This window comes from Mixophyes fleayi, chromosome 9 (genome assembly GCF_038048845.1).
Source record: "Mixophyes fleayi isolate aMixFle1 chromosome 9, aMixFle1.hap1, whole genome shotgun sequence".
Lineage (NCBI taxonomy): Eukaryota > Metazoa > Chordata > Amphibia > Anura > Limnodynastidae > Mixophyes > Mixophyes fleayi.
In genome coordinates, this window is record NC_134410.1 from 13893055 (window position 1) to 13912827 (window position 19773).

Sequence of the window (19773 nt, forward strand, 5' to 3'; positions counted from 1 at the left end):
ATTTAGTGCGCTTTACTTACCAAATGTATATAGCATAAGGATCAATTGTTCTCGTATAAGTTTTATTTAATTAGACTATCCACTTCAATAGAATGTGTGATGTATGTGCAATTCTATGTGTCAATTCATCATCCTCTTTTATTAATCAGTATTACACAATGCCCCCTATATTTTCACATTGCCTACTTAGTTTCAAACAACAGCCATAGGTCATCATCTACTGTATATGTTATATAACCCTTTTATAGTTGTTTGTTGTTGTACATGCTCTAAAGCTGCAGCTAAGTTTTATCTTTCAGTTTTCCTTTCTCATGTGCACGTGCAGCCTTATATTTACACGTGTACCCAAGTTGCCTTTCATCTCAGCTGCGTGTGTTCAATATAGAGATGGGAGGGGTCGGTTTCTTGAAAACCGAACACACCCAAACTTAGGGGTTCTAAGTCGGCTCGCAAGCCGGCTCGGTACTGTTGCGCGCCCTCGGCATTGAAAACGAGGCAAAACGGCATTGTTACGTCATCGGATCTTGGATCTCGCGAGTTTTGGATGCCTTTTTATAAAATCCAACATCACGGGGGGAGGGAGGGAGGGCAGACCCCCGGTTTTTTTTTCTGCTACTGCTGTGTGCCAATGTGTCCTAGATGTGCTATGACCTGCCTAGTGTCTGATCGAGACTGCACATTTTTATGACTTGCCTCTTCTCTATTGAGTCTTTCCTATTAGTTTCTCTACATTTTCCTGTTCCAAGCAACTCCTTTGTTTCTAAATTCTTGTACTTACCACCTCTACTTGACCTTACTCTTAACATGGCTATCCTCTTATTTCCTCTTCCCCAGGTTTTCAGGGCTCACGTTGTGAAATAGATGTGATCGAATGCTCCAGCTCTCCGTGTCGTTTTGGACACTGTGTTGACCATCCAGGTTTCTTCACATGTGAATGTTCAGATGGATACACCGGCCCGTGGTGTGAGCAAGATATCGATGAATGTCAGAGTCAGCCGTGTCATAATGGCGCCCGATGCCTGGATGGGCAAAACGGTTACCAATGTCTATGTGAGCCAGGGACCACAGGTAATACATCACTGTCATTGTCCACAATCTAGAAAGTAAGATCGATAATCCCTAAATATTACTTCTATTGACCCTGCTTCCACATCCTTGCTCTATTGTGTGCTTCACATCACTATAGTGCTGTGTTATCTTATCTTTACAGGTCCCACATGTAATACATATGTGAATGAATGTTCGAGTAACCCATGTGTACAAGGTCATTGCATTGATCTTATGAACGCTTTCCAATGTCAATGTGATCCAGGGTTCTCAGGTAATTTAGACCTTAGAAATATACACAGTGCCTATCGTGAATTTAACTCTTGACAAATGATCCATCATGGAACACCAGTAATCCTTCTCTATCTCTCCTATAGCATAACTTTCATACTGGAGATAGAACGTCTACCCAAAATTGTCAGTTGAACTCAAAGATATGACTTTTGCTACCATTTCAGACTTGTTGTGAATATCTAATACTCCTTAGCCAACATTGCTCTCCATGGTATGTTTCCCTGGCTACAGATCAGGATGAGAAGTGAATATTCACAACATCTCTGCCAAAGTCGTCATCTGACTTTCACTATGCAAAATCTGGTCAAATGACTCGGTGTGAGTCACTGAAAATATACCTGTTGTAGAATCAATAACAATGCAGTTGATATAGTATGTAAGTACACCTAATTAGTTACATAGTTATAGAGGTTGATAAAGGAACAAACCCATGAAGTTTAACCTTCTCTTAAAGATTCAGTGACTGTGACTGGTTCATACTTTTCATCACTGATGTCCCTACTCACATCCTGACTACTCTTTGATGCTTCCTAACAAGTCATTTGTAGTTGAATTATAGGAAGCATAGCTAGGAAATCACCATCACTGCACTGCTGCACTGTATATACAGTTGTATTGTAGTTATCTCTATCCTGACATCAATCCAAACTAATTCCGTTCATGATTCCCAACATGATGGTAACTTTAAATCAGTTTTTACATTTGTTGAATGAACATGTATGTAGTGCATTGTGCAGTCATATAGACTAATTTATTTTTGTTGCAAAGAAGAAGCGACTCTATCCAACTCTATTGGGGCAGCACGGTGGCTTAGTGGTTAGCACTTCCCTTCACTTCCCACTGCCTCACAGCACTAGGGTCATGAGTTCCATTCCCGACCATGGCCTTCTCTGTGAGCAGTGGCACACGCAGGCAGGGTTTCTGGGTCTCCAGAAACCCCCGCCCCACCATAGTGGCACTGTCCTATACAGCAGCTGCGGCGCTGTCAAAGAAGCGTCCGCGGTGTTGCTGTATTGTATACAGCACCGCCGCGGATGCTTCTTTGACAGCGCCGCGGCTGCTGTATACGACAGCGCTGCCGAAACGGAGCTGCTGCGCATGCGCATCCGTGTTTGCGTGGGTTTCCTCCAGGTGCTCCGTTTTCCTCCCACACTCCAAAAACATACTGTAAAGCAATATCTTTCAAACTGTCTCTCAGGCAACTCTCATATTATGTTACTGGTGTCATGTCTAATCTTCCGTTCTGAATGTCTGTCTCTCTCTCTCTCTTCTCAGGCGCTCTTTGTGAAGCAGACATTGATGAGTGCAGTTGCAACCCATGCCAGAATGGAGGGATTTGCCACAACACAAATGGCAGCTTCCTCTGTTACTGTCCACCGGGGACAGTCCTACCGACCTGCGCCCTACATAACATTAGCTGCACCAACATCACTTGTGACCATGGAACCTGTCAGACACAAGACAACTGGTTGGTTTCAGTGTTCACCTCCACATGACTCTTATGTACCTTTAACGTTGCTGGATTTGTATTTGCCTGAAGATATTGAGGTCTACAATCTATTGGTACTTGAGTGCACATACATGTCTATTGCAGACAGCAACTTCTAAATCAGGCCTGGCCAACCTGTGACTCTCCAGGTGTGGAGAAACTACACGCCCCAACATGCCCTGCCAGCATCTGGCTGCTATCTACTGGCAGAGCATGCTGGGGGTTGTAGTTTCACAACACCTGAAGAGCCACAGGTTGGCCAGGCCTGCTACAAATGTTAGCAAAACAAAAATATTCTTCAGAATTATGACCATTATATTGAGCCTACAGCAGAATTTTGGAGATAAAATGTCAACATTATACAAAGAGCTTATTGCCTGGGTAGAGTCATCAGGTTTCCTCAATAGAGATGAGTTAAATTTCCACAGATCAGTTACTGGGGACCATCGACAACCGAGGAGCAGTCTACAAACCTGTCAAAAACCAAAGACCTGGTTTCATTACATATCAGAAGTTCACCCAATTCAGAGCCAATTATACTTTTAGGCCAAACATTCTACTGTTGCCCAGATTCACATTACTATGCAGTGTTTGTTTATATCACAAGGCGAAACGCGTTTCTGCTATATCTCCCCCCAGGTCGGTCTGTCACTTGTATGGGATTGTAGGATGTTACTTTGCCGTAATCTTCATATTGATAGTTGAAATCCCATTTTTCCTAGCAAACCTTTTATCTATTGCTCAAGCATAAAATGATGTTCAGAGTATAAAAAATAAGTTTATAATTTAAAGGGGAGATTCAATTCATTGGGGAAAGTAAGACAAAAAAAAATGTAAATGTTCTCCAGGACAAACCATGTTACAGTGCATGGGGCGCAAATTAGTTTATTACTTTGCATGCAAGGAAAACACTGGCTGTTTTTTCATCTAGCACAGAAATACTTGACAGCTGTATTTTGACACTGAAATTTAAAGTTGATCTAGGACAAGCCCTACCCCAACTATAAATCAGTCCCCACATTGTAAATTGACCTCCCTCTCCAATGCAACATGGTTTTGCCCAGGTGCAAAGTTTGTTTTGTGCTTTACTTGCCTTAATGACTCCGACCCATTGCCTCGATGTTCTGAATGAAACCTCCGCTTGTTTACCCTTCCATCCCATAAGGTGCGCAGATATATGAGTAAATGGAGGAAATATTTGCATCCGAACCTCACACTGAATTGAATCTCTCCCTAAGTGTGTTTAATTTATTATCTTATTTTTCTTTTTTAGAAGTTGTTGCTAAAAACCTTCTAAAGTTCACGTTTTAGTAAATCCACAAAACAATGAATCAACTATGAGCCCTCTCAGACAGGACTGTGATTTGCCACACTTGTACATCAAATCTATTTATCGGCCATCATAGTTCCTTTATCCCCATCTCACCTGTCTCTTCCTTTGCAGTTCTCAATGTGTCTGTGATTTCGGCTGGTCAGGTTCAGAATGTGACGCTCCCATCAGTTTGTGTGCATCCAATGAGTGTGAGAACGGGGGAGAGTGCCAGCCTCACCAGGACGGCTATAACTGCAGCTGTGCTGCCGGTTACACAGGTAACTAAACCTAACCCACCCCCGGGCAGCGTAGCAGAGAGAGACACGTGGTCATCTTATATATAAATATCATTGGTCTGTTTGTTTGTCTGTACAGTTACAAGTTTGAGCACCCCTGCACCTATTAGGTTGAAACCAATGCCAGGTGGTCCTCTTGGATCCTGGCCAGGATTTAGGGGAGTTAGAGACCCAGTCGGACCTCCAGTTGGTGTACGCTGGGCAGAACTTTGACTCGGGGAACCTCTTCTGGGCCTTCCACTGGATGGGTTTGGATGACATTTAAAATAAAAACAAAAACGACACTGGACAGCCACCTCCTGGGTGTGTTGGAAGAGCTGCTAAGCTGCTAATTATTTTTAAAATGTTGACAATTACATCCAACTCATTGATAACTTAATAACTGGGAGATTTAAACCCGGAAAATGTCGGGTACTTCAGCTAGTTAATAAATAAACATAACTAATACTCTACAGATAGCAAATAGGAATGTTGTTATTGTAAATAATTCATCGGACAACAAAAAACATAATTCCTATCTACTTTGGTCAAGCTTTATATCCTTATGTTAATTATAGAGTGGAGGAGCCACCTATCAGCTTATATAGGGGTACATAGTATTGGAACTACTACATTGCAGAGGGTGCAGTGTCTAATGGGCCTGAAGGTGAGGGCCCCCCATGATGCTGGTCTGTGGGCCCCTGCTCTGATCTTCTAGCAGAGTAGGGCCTCGGGGATGGACCACAATGGACCCTCCCATGGTACCTTCCACAATGCACGTTGTACAGTGCTGTGTAGGAGAGAAAGATGCTTGAAAATAATACGTTCTATTATACTGCCCAAGTCACTATTGCTAGTGTTTAAATTGATATTCTGTCTCTGTATTACTTTGGTTTATTGACTTGTACATGCTCCCTGCAACTTTAACTTTAGACATTAGTTAAAGTCCCACCTGCATGACTAAAGGAGAAGGCATCTAGGAAGATAAGGCAATGTATTGATTAAAAGTAGCAGGAGAACTCGTACAACCCACAGTTACAGTCGTCAGAGACCTATGCTGTATAATGCTGATAGTGTTTCTCTCTCTTCCCAGGAGTACACTGTGAAACTCCCATCCCACTCTGTTCCCCAGACAGCTGCCAGAACGGGGGAGTATGCCATCAGCACCCCAACCTTACGGACTACTCCTGCCTGTGCCCGGTAGGCTGGCAAGGTACGTCATAGTAACCAAACACCTGGAGCAACATAGAAATTCCTTTAGTACAACATGTAAAAAGTAACTTCACATTTCTGTATTTAGGATTGTGCAACTGTGTTCTCTATAAATAATGTTGCTCTAAATTATTTTATATAATCTTAAATGACATTTCCACCTTTATACATTTCTGACCTAAATAATAGTAATATCTCAAGGCTCATGTACTTTACTGCTGTGGCTTCGTTATATCTCTACAGGTCTTAGCTGAGTATAGCTTCCCCTTGGTTAAAGGCAAAACCCATCGATCATTTAGGCTGGCCAGTGTCTATGTCCCACCGTCTTTCTTTCTACCTCCCTGAGCAACATTAGTTTCTGGTGCATCTTCAATTCAAAGCCCAAACGCGCACCTATTCTGGTCCTCAGCACCTTTTCCCATCCTACTAACCTTCTCCATTCCTCCCTGCATAGTTTCCTTCCCTTCCTCCCTTACGTCTCGTTCTCTTACTCCCTGCAGGTGCACATTGTGAAGCTGATGTAGATGAATGTATGGAAGATCCCTGTAAGAACGGGGGTAGTTGTATTAATAGCCCTGGTTCATACAACTGCGCCTGCTCCCCAGGTTTCACGGGACATCAGTGTGGGTCCAAATTAAATCACTGCTTACCAGGTGATGTATAAATGTTAAACTACTCTTAACTTATATAGCCATTCTACCAATTCAATTAATTTCAATATACTGCCCACCGGAACATACTTGCGGTGGCCGCACATATGGCAATTTTGTTGGCCAATTTGGACCATATTGGCCCGAAATAGTGTTGTGTACAAGCATCATCCAACAATGGCTTAGAACAATTAAATCCTCTTTGTTGTTAATTATTTATGACTCAAAATACTAATGAACATTGACCGCAATCTTTGTGTGTGCAGTCGTTGTCCAACGGGGTGCTGTATGGATCTGGTCATGTAGCATGACTCCTGTTGGACCAGAACTGTCTAGTTTGGCTACCTACATGTGTGAGCAAACTGGAGAAGGCTCCAGTCATTCCACTGTCGGATCAAACAATGGGTGTGGCCAGCTTTATATAGTACACAGTATATAAAACATAGTCCATGTTCTGGGATTTATGGGCAAAAAGAGATATATATTTTCTCCTACATTCGTCTTGGTCACTTGGTACTTGTTGCTCATTTTCTCATCCTTTCTTCCCATTAGACAGTTGCCAGAAAGGAGAAATATGCATCAGTCTAAATGACTCCTTTGTGTGTACATGTCCCCCTGGGTACATGGGGAAGATGTGTCAAGAGAAAGTGGATAGGTGTGCAAGCTCACCCTGCCAAAACGGTGGGTCCTGCAAGAACCAAGCCACCAAGTACACTTGTGACTGTGCCAGAGGCTACGAGGGAACAGACTGCGAGGTCAATACTCAAGACTGTACCAACAGGTAAGACAGCGAGGACCAGCAGAGAAGAAGGACAAAGATGAGTTTATTTTTACCTTTATTTAGTTTATCTTATTAAAGGGCATTTTTGAAAATCTATGCGAGAAAATAATACTTATCATTTATTAATCTGTAGAAGAAGATACGGATAAAGTTGTATTGAAATTGGCTTTTCATATGCTAGAAAAAAATGACATTGATTACCAAAACCCAAACCCAAAAATAGACATTTAATGTTCACAAAGGAAAAACAGCTCCTTATATGTTCCTGTAACTATCCAAAGAGACATGTAAGGAACAACTCATATAAAGTATTCAACTACAATCCACATTTTAACATATACTTGACACTTTCTACATGAAAAGATTTATTTTACAAATAGGGTCGGAGGAAATATGTCCAGCTTTGTTTATTTCTGAAAGGCACAGTAATCCTAGTGTTCATGTACCTTTTTATTTGTTTAATGGAAATATTAAAGTATTAATGTGTAATAATATTCCTGTTGCAGGTCTTAATCTAGCTTCTATAAAAAAAAATGACTAAAGCTAGGCATACCACTGATCAACCTTTGGGTGAAGCAGATTTGTCCATACGGCTACATTGACATGTATGGCCAAATCTTAAAGCTAAAGATCTTCAACATTTGGGTCGATTGTATATCTGTGTTCCATTAGTGAAGTCATTGTCTGACTACCATCCGTCCTGTTCAACATATCATGGCTTTCCATCAGATGTAGTTTGAGATTTGTCTTTTTGTTCATTCAGCACTTTACGACCAGATAAGTCGGCTTAATTGGCTGTTCAAAATGCAGCTTGCAGAATACCACTGTTTTTGTATTTGTATATATCACTCTAGAACACTCCCAAATCCCTCCTGTCAATCTTAATCAAGTGTGATCATCCTTTCCCATTGCAAAAGTTTCTTGGCATGGCCATGAAACCAGGGGTTTAATTTGGGGACATGCCATGGAACAGGCAAGACAGGTGCGACCCTCAATGTTTAAAAATATCCTGTATATAGAGATACATTTGTCAAACATATGAGGCCCTTTTTCTAAAGATGATTGAGGAAATATATTTTCTAGATCACAATGACTTAATTAATTAGAATGCACATAGTTTGGCGTAAAGGTACGTGGATGTGGAAGTATGTTGCATTGTTAATGGACAACAAAGCAGTCAATGGATCATCCATCCATTTTTTTCCTTTTCCCCGCAGTTCCTGCCTTAATGGGGCCACCTGTGTGGATGGCATTGCCTCCTTCTCCTGCCTGTGTTCAGATAGGTTCACAGGTAATCTGTGTCAGGAACAGCTGACCTACTGCAATTCCGAGCTCTGCAAGAATGGGGGAGTTTGCCATGATGTCCCAGGGGGTTACGTCTGCTCCTGCACCGAGATGTACACAGGGAACAACTGTGAGGTGAGGAAGACTGTGCCGAGATGACATCTCATTATAGAAATGTTTTTCTATATTCCAACTGATGAAGTCATATAGCAGATTAAAATAGCCATCAAGTCATGCAAATGCCAAACTCATATTGCTCTGAATATGTTGCAAGTATCAGGGGCCTAACTAGACATTTGCAGTCCCCGAAGCCAGGGGAGGGCTGGCAAACTTTAGCCCGCGGGAACGAGACTTTGCTCAGCAGCCTATTGTGAACATTTTAAAAGAAGATAAATTGCAGGTGGCCCCGTGACTCAGCCCAAGGTAACCCACTATGGGACCAGATGCCCCCCTGTCCATAGCAAACATTTTGTGTGGGCCCCCATGTACGACCCAATGATGGAAAACTCACATACATACAGGGCTTTCACAGGGAAGGTGCGTGGGCCCCCGCTGCACCTATTGTAGTTACGCCCTTGTCCCAGAGAAAGTCCTTCACACCAAATCAGTAGAATACAAGTTTCACGCGCGCTTTGATTAGAATATACATGCAAAGTCCTCACCAAAAATTCCTTAGAACACACAGTAAGTCCCTACCCCACATGCAGTAGAATATACAGCAAGTCCCTCACACACGTTTATTAGATTACACAACAATAAATGTTAACATTGCATGATTGTACTTAGACCACTCTGTGTGAAAGAGGCATCTCTAGGGCCTTCACTAGTCTGATCGGTAAACCTGCTTTTTCCATATAAAACCCATCACAACGCATAATCCATGAGATTTTTCCTTATTAGGAAGCTTTGTGATTGGTCTACCACACTACAATATCTTAATAATGTTTGGACTATTTTTACAGAACATCATAGACTTCTGTGCTCGTAGACCGTGTCAGAACGGAGGCTCATGCTCTCAGACTGAGACCACGTACCGGTGCATGTGTGCTCTCGGATGGGATGGGGGTCACTGTGAGACCCCTCTTCTGACCTGCAAGGCCACAGCTTCCAGAGGTACCGGATTTCTCTTCTGCATATTCCCCTTTCATTGTCCCTTTTCCCTTCTTTGTAATGAATTTTACTGGTCCCTCATCTTCCCATAAAATAATAAATACTACCAAAAACATTTCTCCTCCAGCTCCCGTGGACATTGTATGAGTTTCAACTGTTGCTCAACTTCATTCATTCCCCACTTGCAGGAATAGACCCAGACACACTCTGTAATGGATACGGAAAGTGTGTGGATTCTGGTACATCTTATATGTGCCGTTGTCTCCCTGGTTACTCTGGTGCTCTCTGCCAGGAGAAGATTGATCCATGCCAACCAAACCCCTGTAATAATGGTGGCCGCTGCCGGGAACTTTCTGGGTTGCCCTCTTGCCAGGTAAAAGTCTGTAGCTCTGATATGATGAAAAATCAACACATCACAATGACACATCAACAATACAGCACTTAACATGTGGTTATGATATTAGACATTGGCTTCAATAAGGAGATGTTCTAGAATGGAACTTCTGAGATGCTGTACATTCCAATGGATGTAATTCTGTATGCTAAAAATAATCCAGTAACTAGTTCACTTGTCATTAGAATTGGTGAATCATTTTATCTGTATAGGGCGGTAAACCATGTAATTATTGCTTTTTAAATCATACCTCCACTCACTGAAAAATTAGTTTTGAGTTGCATTTGATGAAATAAAATAAAAGACGAACGATTTCATATCTTTCACCGGTTCCACTGGTGCTTCCTATTAATCTAACTGCCCCACAAGGCACTAGACTCTCCTCTTCCCACTAACGTTGTTTCAAGTGGGAAAAGGAGAACCAGAGTGTAGTGTGGAACCCCTTAGGAGCCCTGCGTCTAGTATAAGTTATGCTTTAAAATACTGTAACTCATGTACTGTAACTCATAACAAAGGCCAGTACTTTGCCGAGGGTTTGTTAAGAGTGAAAAATACTTTATGGAACAATCCATCAGTCTAAATTGTATTCTTTTTTTTTTATAGTGTCCCCATGGTTACCACGGACAGACCTGTGCAGAGAGAGACCCATGTCTATCACAGCCATGTTACCACAATGGGGTGTGTGTGCCACAAGGTGGTAGCTATCAATGTGTATGTCCTTCAGGAACTCAAGGTGAGTGTAGTAAGAAGATAGGAGGTCACAGTAATGCAGTAAGAAGATAGGAGGTCACAGTAATGCAGTAAGAAGATAGGAGGTCACAGTAAGGCAGTAAGAAGAGAGAAGGTCACAGTAAGGCAGTAAGAAGAGAGGAGGTCACAGTAATGCAGTAAGAAGATAGGAGGTCACAGTAAGGCAGTAAGAAGAGAGAAGGTAACAGTAAGGCAGTAAGAAGAGAGGAGGTCACAGTAATGCAGTAAGAAGATAGGAGGTCACAGTAAGGCAGTAAGAAGAGAGAAGGTAACAGTAAGGCAGTAAGAAGATAGGAGGTCACAGTAAGGCAGTAAGAAGAGAGAAGGTCACAATAAGGCAGTAAGAAGAGAGGAGGTCACAGTAAGGCAGTAAGAAGAGAGAAGGTCACAGTAAGGCAGTAAGAAGAGAGGAGGTCACAGTAATGCAGTAAGAAGATAGGAGGTCACAGTAAGGCAGTCAGAAGATAGGAGATCACAGTAATGCAGTAAGAAGAGAGGAGGTCACAGTAATGCAGTAAGAAGATAGGAGGTCACAGTAATGCAGTAAGAAGAGAGGAGGTCACAGTAAGGCAGTAAGAAGAGAGGAGGTCACAGTAAGGCAGTAAGAAAAGAGGAGGTCACAGTAAGGCAGTAAGAAGATAGGGTTCACAGTAAGGCAATAAGAAGATAGGAGGTCACAGTAAGGCAGTAAGAAGAGAGGAGGTCACAGTAAGGCAGTAAGAAGAGAGGAGGTCACAGTAAGCCAGTAAGAAGAGAGGAGGTCACAGTAAGCCAGTAAGAAGAGAGAAGGTCACAGTAAGGCAGTAAGAAGAGAGGAGGTCACAGTAAGGCAGTAAGAAGAGAGGAGGTCACAGTAAGGCAGTAAGAAGAGAGGAGGTCACAGTAAGGCAGTAAGAAGAGAGGAGGTCACAGTAAGGCAGTAAGAAGAGAGGAGGTCACAGTAAGCCAGTAAGAAGAGAGAAGGTCACAGTAAGGCAGTAAGAAGAGAGGAGGTCACAGTAAGCCAGTAAGAAGATAGGAGGTCACAGTAAAGCAGTAAGAAGATAGGGTTCACAGTAAGGCAATAAGAAGATAGGAGGTCACAGTAAGGCAGTAAGAAGAGAGGAGGTCACAGTAAGGCAGTAAGAAGATAGGAGGTCACAGTAAAGCAGTAAGAAGATAGGAGGTCGCAGTAAGGAAGAAAACTACTGATGCACCGTAGAATTAATGTTATTGAGGGGGTTCATTATTGAATAGAAGACCGAAGTGGGGGTGATAAATGAAGAAATAGGCAGGAGATTAATGGGCCATGCAGAGAAAAGCATAAAAAAGCTAGTGAGATTGATTGAAAACAAGCAAAAGTGACCCAGCTCTTCAGGATATTGGTTTTTTTCCAATTTTCCTGTATCAGGATCCCGGTGTGAAACTAACATTGATGATTGTGCAACCACTGAACCTCGCTGTTTTCACGGAGGCACTTGTAAAGATGAAGTTGGGCGCTTCACCTGCCTATGTCCCCGAGGGTATGTGGGAGACCGCTGTGAGGGAGACGTGAATGAATGTCTGTTCAACCCCTGTGACCCACGAGGGACCCTTACATGTGTGCAGCTTGACAACAGCTACCAGTGCCAGTGTCACCAGCAATACACCGGTACAGCTTTGCCATCTTTTTATCTTGTTTGACAATTGTTCTGTATTTCATGTATATGGCGTCAGTAGGAACACAGCAGTGTGATACAGTGTCTTACAGTGATACAGTGTAAAAGTACCTTACAAGCTCCCTAGTTATGAGGTTGGGTTTGAAATGTCGACAGTCAAAACGTCAACATACAGAATGTCTACAGGGTTGTAATGTCAACATTCAAAATGTCGACAGATGTAAACAAATTATAATGGCAATGAATGCCAAAAATAATCAGAGTGCCCCTCCCCCCCCTCCAACAGCTTAACCAACCCTAGTGCTGCCAGTCTAGGCTGGCACTTGCAACATCGAGGGCCAAAATTGTTCCCCTGCCCCTCTCCACACTTGCAGAAAGAAAATGTTGGCAAGTATGACACACATAAGTGTATCAGATTTACCTTATATAGCAGTGGCGGATGCGATCGCCCCCCCCCCTACCAGGGGCTTGCTGCCGACAGCTGCACACTGTGCAGGTCCGTTCAGCAGTGACAGTGTGCTGCCCGGCTGCTCTGATTGTGTTTTAAACACAATCAGAGCAGCGGGGCAGCACACTGCCACTGCTGAACGGACCTGCACATACTGTGCAGCTGCCGGCACCATTAGACATCAGAAAGGGGGCCCCCCCTAAAATCGCCCCGGGTAGGACAAATGTCTAGATCCGCCCCTGTTGTATAGATCATAAAAGCCTCAGAGATGCATTGCAGTTAGTTCAGCTACATGCTAAAGTCCTGTAGCTTACTATGCTATAAAGGCAAGCAATATTGAATGCACTTTTATCTACGTTTTATACTGCTTGCAACATAGAGATCAGTGATCAGGATTCCTTACCTCTGTCTTGCTCCAAAATAAACAAACCATGACGAAATGCTTCCAAATGACTCATCCGAAAGTGCCCTAAGAATATTATTGCGGGGAAACACTTAATTTTTATGCATTTTTTTTCTGGACCCCAAAATTCAGTATCGCTGTTATGGGCAGGAATAGCCGGGTACGTTTTGGAATATATCTTTGAGCTTGCAGCGATTGTCTAAATGAGACAACTGACAGATTCTCTTTTTTTTCCTACATATATTTTACTCCATTGCCTCTCTCTATTTTATGTTTGTAAGTGTGATACTTTATATCTTATTGCTCTCTCCTCAGGTCAAAAATGTGAGCATAAAATTAATTTCTGTGATAATAATCCGTGCGCTAATGGAGGACACTGTGCAGTTGCTGTTAACTCCCCACTTGGATTCACCTGCAGCTGTCCGCAGGTAATTATCTCTAATTAGTCATAATTAGGATAATCACTGCCATTACCTGCCACTACTGCAGTTCATCTTCGGGTAATTACATTATGCTGATGACTTACTGTTTAGTTGACAAGGGGCTATTGCACCTGTAAGGCGAAGATTTATCCTATTTTCATTTTTAAATACAGTATAGCAGATGCAGGCAACGTGTGGCTCTCCAATTGTTGTCGAACTACAAATCCCAGTATCCTATTAAGCGGCTGGATCATTATTGTAATTTCCACAACAGCTGGTAAGCCAAAGGGTACCCAGGTCTGCATTATAAAGCTGGAATGTATTGCAATCAGTTGCACCATTTACTACAGTAAGCTACTCCGTCCGTAATAAACTATTCCATAAACATATAAATAGAATCTTGTCACTACAGCATTTTGTTAGTAACCTCAATCAGGGTTATTTTTGGAGGGGCAAAAATGCGGATTGCGACGAAGGCCTATTTCTACAAGAAGCGGATGATGGCGTTAGCAGTGGGGTTCAGAACTTGCATCTTGTGATGGTAGGAGTTGCGGGCGAAATTTCTAGCTACATAGATTCTAGGGGGCTGAGGTAGAATGGAGCATTTACCTGTGTGTAGCATATCTTGCTTGGAATTGCTGGGGGCATGCCCAGAAAGTGGGAACACACATATGGTCCTATGCAGACTTGAGTAATTCTGGCACTTACACCCGTCTGCCTCTAGAGAGGCGGGAAAGGGGATGGAGGGGGCATTGTAACGTAGGCCAAGTAGAGTAAAATTGTGTACACAGGTATACTTTACATCCCATGAGAGGCCTTTTTATACCAAGCAGCTGCTTGTTATATGGGAAAATGCATTCATAGACTCATGAACACCAATTTAATAAACACATTATATCATGCCTCTCAACTGGCCCGAGTTAGGCAGGACAGTTCTTATTTCCCTCTATCCCGTTGGTCCGCACCATTGTTCCAACTGCTGGGAAGTCAGGAGGTATGTCCTTACTCACCATGCTGCCCACACCTACCTGGTGCCTTCGGCAATTCAAGGGTGTTTTCAGGGGAGAGGAGGAAGGTTGGGGGTTGTCTATCGCTTTTGGGGTGTGGAACAGAAAACTGATCAAAGGTTGTCATGGTGGCTATGATCTACAGTACCTTCATGATATCTGTACCATTATTAAAAATGTCTTCATATGTTTAGATTGTGAAGGAACAATGTCTTGAGTAATACTAACTAGATTGACCGTCTGTAGATATTTACCTTGTATTTGGCCTATGATCTCTCCTGTCGTTTTTTTGTCTTTTTTTAGGGGTTTTCCGGGTCCACCTGCAGTGACGAAATATTATCTTGCAGTTCCATCACCTGCTATAACGGTGGAGTGTGTGAACTGGGGATGGAAGGGACCCCTCGCTGTATTTGTCTCAGTGATTACATGGGACCGCAGTGTCTAGAGTCCATGGAGTCCACATCCTCTTCTCCGCAGGGACCCTGGGAGGACTGTCCTGACATGGAGTGCAGGAGAAAGTTCCAAGACGGGATCTGTGACAAACAGTGCAACAACAAACCGTGTCTGTATGATGGTTTTGACTGTAATGTTACACAAATCTGCAAGTAAGTCAGTCTGCCTGTACTTACAGTGTACCTGTCACCCATACACTGCCTAGTAAGGGATGCAGCCTATCAATTCAACAGGATCTGCAGACCAGGGGGTAAATGTATAAATCTGAGAGTTTTCCGGCAGGTTTGAAAAACCAATCAGATTCTAGCTATAATTTATTTAGTACATTCTACAAAATGATAGCTAGAATCTGATTGGTTGCTATAGGCAACATCTCCACTTTTCAAACTCACCGGAAAACTCTTAGCGTGATACATTTACCCCCAGAGGTGTGAGGTACAAAGCTAAAAATCCTTTTACTTAGTGTTACGAGCTGCGGCGGTGCCCAGCCGCTGCGACTCTCTTACCTGCGTCCCGGCCGTCGCTATGGCGACCGGGACGTCACTTCCGCCCATGACCCGGCCGTTGCCTGGGCAACGGATGGACGCTTCAGCGCTGCGTCCCGGCAGTGAGAAGCCGGGCGCATGCGCTCAGTAAAGTTAATAGCCTGCGGGCTAATGAAATTAGGGGCAGGGGGGCTGGGACCTATCAGAGCCAGGCTCTGATTGGCTGTGCTCACTATTTAAGGCAATGAGGTCTGCTACCTCATTGCCGGTTATAGCTTCTGTCTCACAGTCTGCTGACCTGCTTGTTCCTGTTCCTGTTCCTGTGTATTGTAATTCTGCTGATCTCTCGTGTATGACCCTTGGCTTGGATTTGGAATTCGCTTGTGTATCCCGTGACCCTGACCTTTGGCCTGTTTACCGTTTCTCCTGTTTGCCTGTGACCCTTGACCCCGGCTTGTTAACTGGACTTGCAACCTGATGCCGGCCCTTGACCTCTGCGTGGACCTCACTCCGCTTCCCTGGGTTCTCCCCAGCCGGTACACACTTCACGACCCTCTGTCAGTCTGCAGCCCAGTCTGTCCCCACCATCAGGGGCTCCAGTGAACACCTGATTGGCAGAGTAGACTCCGGGTTGTGTTGTGCCGGCTGGAGGGGTTCCTAACACTTAGGGAATATTTCTACCATATTTCCTGATACTCTCTTCCAAACTTCTTTTACTCTTAATAAACAAAATACAGTACTTCTTATTAATCAGCATGTTTCCAACACAAATACAATTTTAGAGTGTTAGTTCCAAAACCAATTCCATATTGTAAGGGAAGGAGACAAAGGGTCCTGCAGTATAGTATCCTGTGGCAGGAAATATACCCACTGTGAATGTCACATGAGATGCTATGTGATTGTCTAGTCATAGGGCTACATTAGAACGGGGCATCAGTGAGATTCAGGGGTGCTAGTAGGGTTTGTAAAAGCAACTGAATGTATAGACCAGAGACAGAGAACCTGAGGCTCTTCAGCTGTTGTGGAACTGCAAAGCCCAGCATTCCTCGCTGGTTCGCATTATATATAACATCAATTCAAGAAATATTTTTGCAAAAAAACAAACTTGTATTGCCAAATGCTCTATTAAGACGTCATCATGAAGCTCTGCACCGCCAAGGGAGAGCTTGTCCGCAATACACACATGCTGGACGCAGATCAGGCGGAGGGAATATAGCAGGAATCATTCATCTCCAGCTGTGCAGAAGACAATGAACAGTGGAGGAGACAAGGGTTTCATATTGTTGAAAATATGAAACACATGTAAATATGAAACACAATAAACAGTTCCATTATGACAGGTCAATTTTGCTAGTGTAATATGCAATGTATATTATACAGTGTGTATATGCTGTTATGCTGTAATATATATATATATATATATATATATATATAAAACAATGTGATGTGACATTTGGCACGACAGTGTATTGGAACCCATGTAAATCTTGTGTTTGCCCCGTGATTGTTCTATTCTGCTGTTATCTATTCCTCCTCTCACCTCGCCTTCTCTATCTCCCCATAGTCCTTTCTATGATAAGTACTGCCTGGACCACTTTGCCAACTCTCACTGCGAGAAGGGATGTGATAATGCGGAGTGCGGCTGGGATGGGGGAGACTGCGCTACACATGAACGCCTTGGGGGAACGCTAATCCTGGTGCTGAATTACAGCTCCCCTGAGCTCCACCGTAGAGATGTCATTACACTCCTTCGCTTTCTGTCCATCCACCTACACACCGGGATACGACTGGCAAAGGACAATATTGGAGACATGTTGTTCAGATACTGCAAAGGGGACGATATTCAAGACCTGTCTCCAGAGAGGCTGGAGAGGTGGAAGTATGAGATAGCTACCAACAGCGAGAGACGGGAGGAAAACAGCGGGAAAGAGACTGTTGGGTAAGACTGATACCTAAGAACCTTGAGTCATCAAGAGGTTGGGTGGAGATATTTTGGTATAGTAGGTGCAATGGTCGCTGGTAATGGCTCCAAAAACATTATTTAGGATGTATTCTTTGTTTATGCTTTGGAAGTGATAAATATTTAGAATTATTGTTTTGCTAAATGTTTCAGTTCATCGATGGAATTGTATGATTGGTGAGAGAGCTCTCAAATGCTACAATGCTGTCTATAATATTAATTAATGGGTGTATGAAGGTCTACTTAAAGCTGCACTGTAGCCTAGGGAGGGAATGGAGCATTATATCACCTCCACCTCTTGGGAGCCAAGAGGCTGCTCGATGCAGCCGTTTGTTCCTGGGCTCCATGGTTAGTCTCACAGCCCCACCTGAAAACCAGGTGACATTTTGGAAGGGGGTGTGAGTGGGAGGACAAATGAAAAGCCACAATTACGGACATTACGGCTTCTCATTGGTCCTCCCTATGGGATCCCCATTATTCAGCCAATGAAATGGTGAACAATAATTGTATCCACTTTTGGTGGAAATGCTGCTATAAACAGCAAGTGTCCTTTATAATACAAAAATGTAAAACTGCGGGAACACAGCGAAAATCCTGTTTTATCAATTCATGCATCCGTTTTCTCAAGAATTCACTTATTGTTTTGGGAAGTGCATGGAATTGTGGGTCACGACAGTGGTGTCTATAAGGGTGACACACGTTGCATTTGTTGAAACAAGGAGCTGAGGGAATCGGGGTGTTTTAAGAAAATAGGGCTACAGATGATTTTTTTTTCTGTACAGAAAAGACTCCCTGCTTCCTCATTTCTTTGTAGGCGCTTGGCATTGGACGTCAGCCTTCAAAAACATTCAGATGTACAATAGTTATTATAACAATTCATTTCAGACATAAATTAAGTTAAATCAAGCAGACTCTTTGGAAAAAAGTTTGACCTAAGGGGCAGCTCTAAACCGGTAGGAGATAGGACTGCGTAGCGATGGTTTACTGTTCCATCTGCTCCTGCAAGAGTAGGTGCCAACTGGTTATAGGAGACACTTCCAAAAACAGGAATGTGGGTATACTCCATGTTATGTGCAAGGAGGACAAATGGACAAATCTGCACAAAGCATAATGTGGTGCGTCCTCATATTTTCTGGTTGATAAAAGACATTCGCTCCACTCAACCATTGAGACATGGACCTACCATGAAGGAACTGGGTCATTATTGCTACCACTAATAAATTGATTGACTGATAGACTGTACGAGATATTAAAAAGAACACCCTATCCTGTCAATTATAATAACATAATTTGAAAAGTAATACTAATAATAACAAATTAAAAAACATTTTAATAAAGAAACATATCCATGTTCTAACTTGTTTGTTGTCCAGAGTGCAACAACGTTGTTTTTAATAGTTAAAAACCAGCGGCCACCCGTGAAGTTCTGTTGTAGTGAGTTTGAGCAGGAGCTGGATCGGATCAGCCTAGTACAGGCGATTTTAGAGTGTCTGCAACTAAATAAAATCTTCTTGTAATCTCTATGTCAATGAGTATTTCCTGTCCAGATTAATTGCTCACACCATTAAAATTGTATGAAGGAAATTGATCACTTAAAATTCATGTGAGGTGATTAAATTGTGGCATTGTGTAATTGGGTTATGGTTATGGCACTATCAAGTGATGAAAAATAGATTGTGCAAAAGAGCTCATATGAAACAATGAACCACATTCTAGAAACACAAAATGGTCGAGGCGCGGTATAAATTATTTTTGGGTGACGTCCTGTGCTTAATTTGGACTGGGGTACCCAGTTGTTTTTTGGTTTTTTTTAAAAAAAAGCGCATCAGTTTGCCAAGCAAGGTGCCAATGTTTGTGGAGGAGCAGAAGTTTGCATGGGTCGCTGGGAGGAATAGGGTAGAGTGAGGGCAAAATACATACTTGTTGAAAAGTTTTTTGGAACAGTGCAAAAGTAAGATTTTACTTAGTGGAGCCAGAATGTTGAAAGGGGTGGAAAGAGCACATTTTTAAGGGATGTTCTTCAAAAGGTGCACAGCTGTGGCTTAATTACCATCACCACTACTACAGGATGCCTGGAGGTGATGAGGCTCCACTCCTGCATCGCTGTAGTACTTAAATGTTTTTCATGTTATGTTATCTAAGCAATGACTAATTATGTTCTTCACAGTTGTGTCCTCTATCTGGATGTCTTTGGCTCCCAGTGTCCACTCTCCTCCTGCATTTCCACCTCAGACGTGGCTGCGCGTTTCTTGGAAGCTCTGAATGATAAAGGAAAAGGAGATCTACCATATACTCTTCTGGGAGTGAGACATCAGGATGCAAAACCAGGTATGTATCAGGCCATCATATTGTCATAACAT

At 42.9% G+C, this 19773-nt stretch overlaps 1 protein-coding gene across 1 annotated transcript in view; it reads left to right on the forward strand.

Annotated features, from left to right (window-relative positions):
- LOC142102005 (uncharacterized) overlaps positions 1-19773 on the forward strand; it is a 44641-nt gene that overhangs the window by 17783 nt on the left and 7085 nt on the right. The window contains exons 10-25 of the mRNA XM_075186505.1: positions 835-1068; positions 1211-1321; positions 2617-2809; positions 4275-4420; positions 5511-5630; positions 6130-6282; positions 6832-7060; positions 8278-8479; positions 9307-9457; positions 9643-9827; positions 10452-10581; positions 11989-12228; positions 13402-13514; positions 14819-15120; positions 17018-17392; positions 19581-19741. Of these exons, the coding sequence (XP_075042606.1) occupies positions 835-1068; positions 1211-1321; positions 2617-2809; positions 4275-4420; positions 5511-5630; positions 6130-6282; positions 6832-7060; positions 8278-8479; positions 9307-9457; positions 9643-9827; positions 10452-10581; positions 11989-12228; positions 13402-13514; positions 14819-15120; positions 17018-17392; positions 19581-19741 (3045 nt within the window). The remainder of the gene's footprint in view (positions 1-834; positions 1069-1210; positions 1322-2616; positions 2810-4274; positions 4421-5510; positions 5631-6129; positions 6283-6831; positions 7061-8277; positions 8480-9306; positions 9458-9642; positions 9828-10451; positions 10582-11988; positions 12229-13401; positions 13515-14818; positions 15121-17017; positions 17393-19580; positions 19742-19773) is intronic.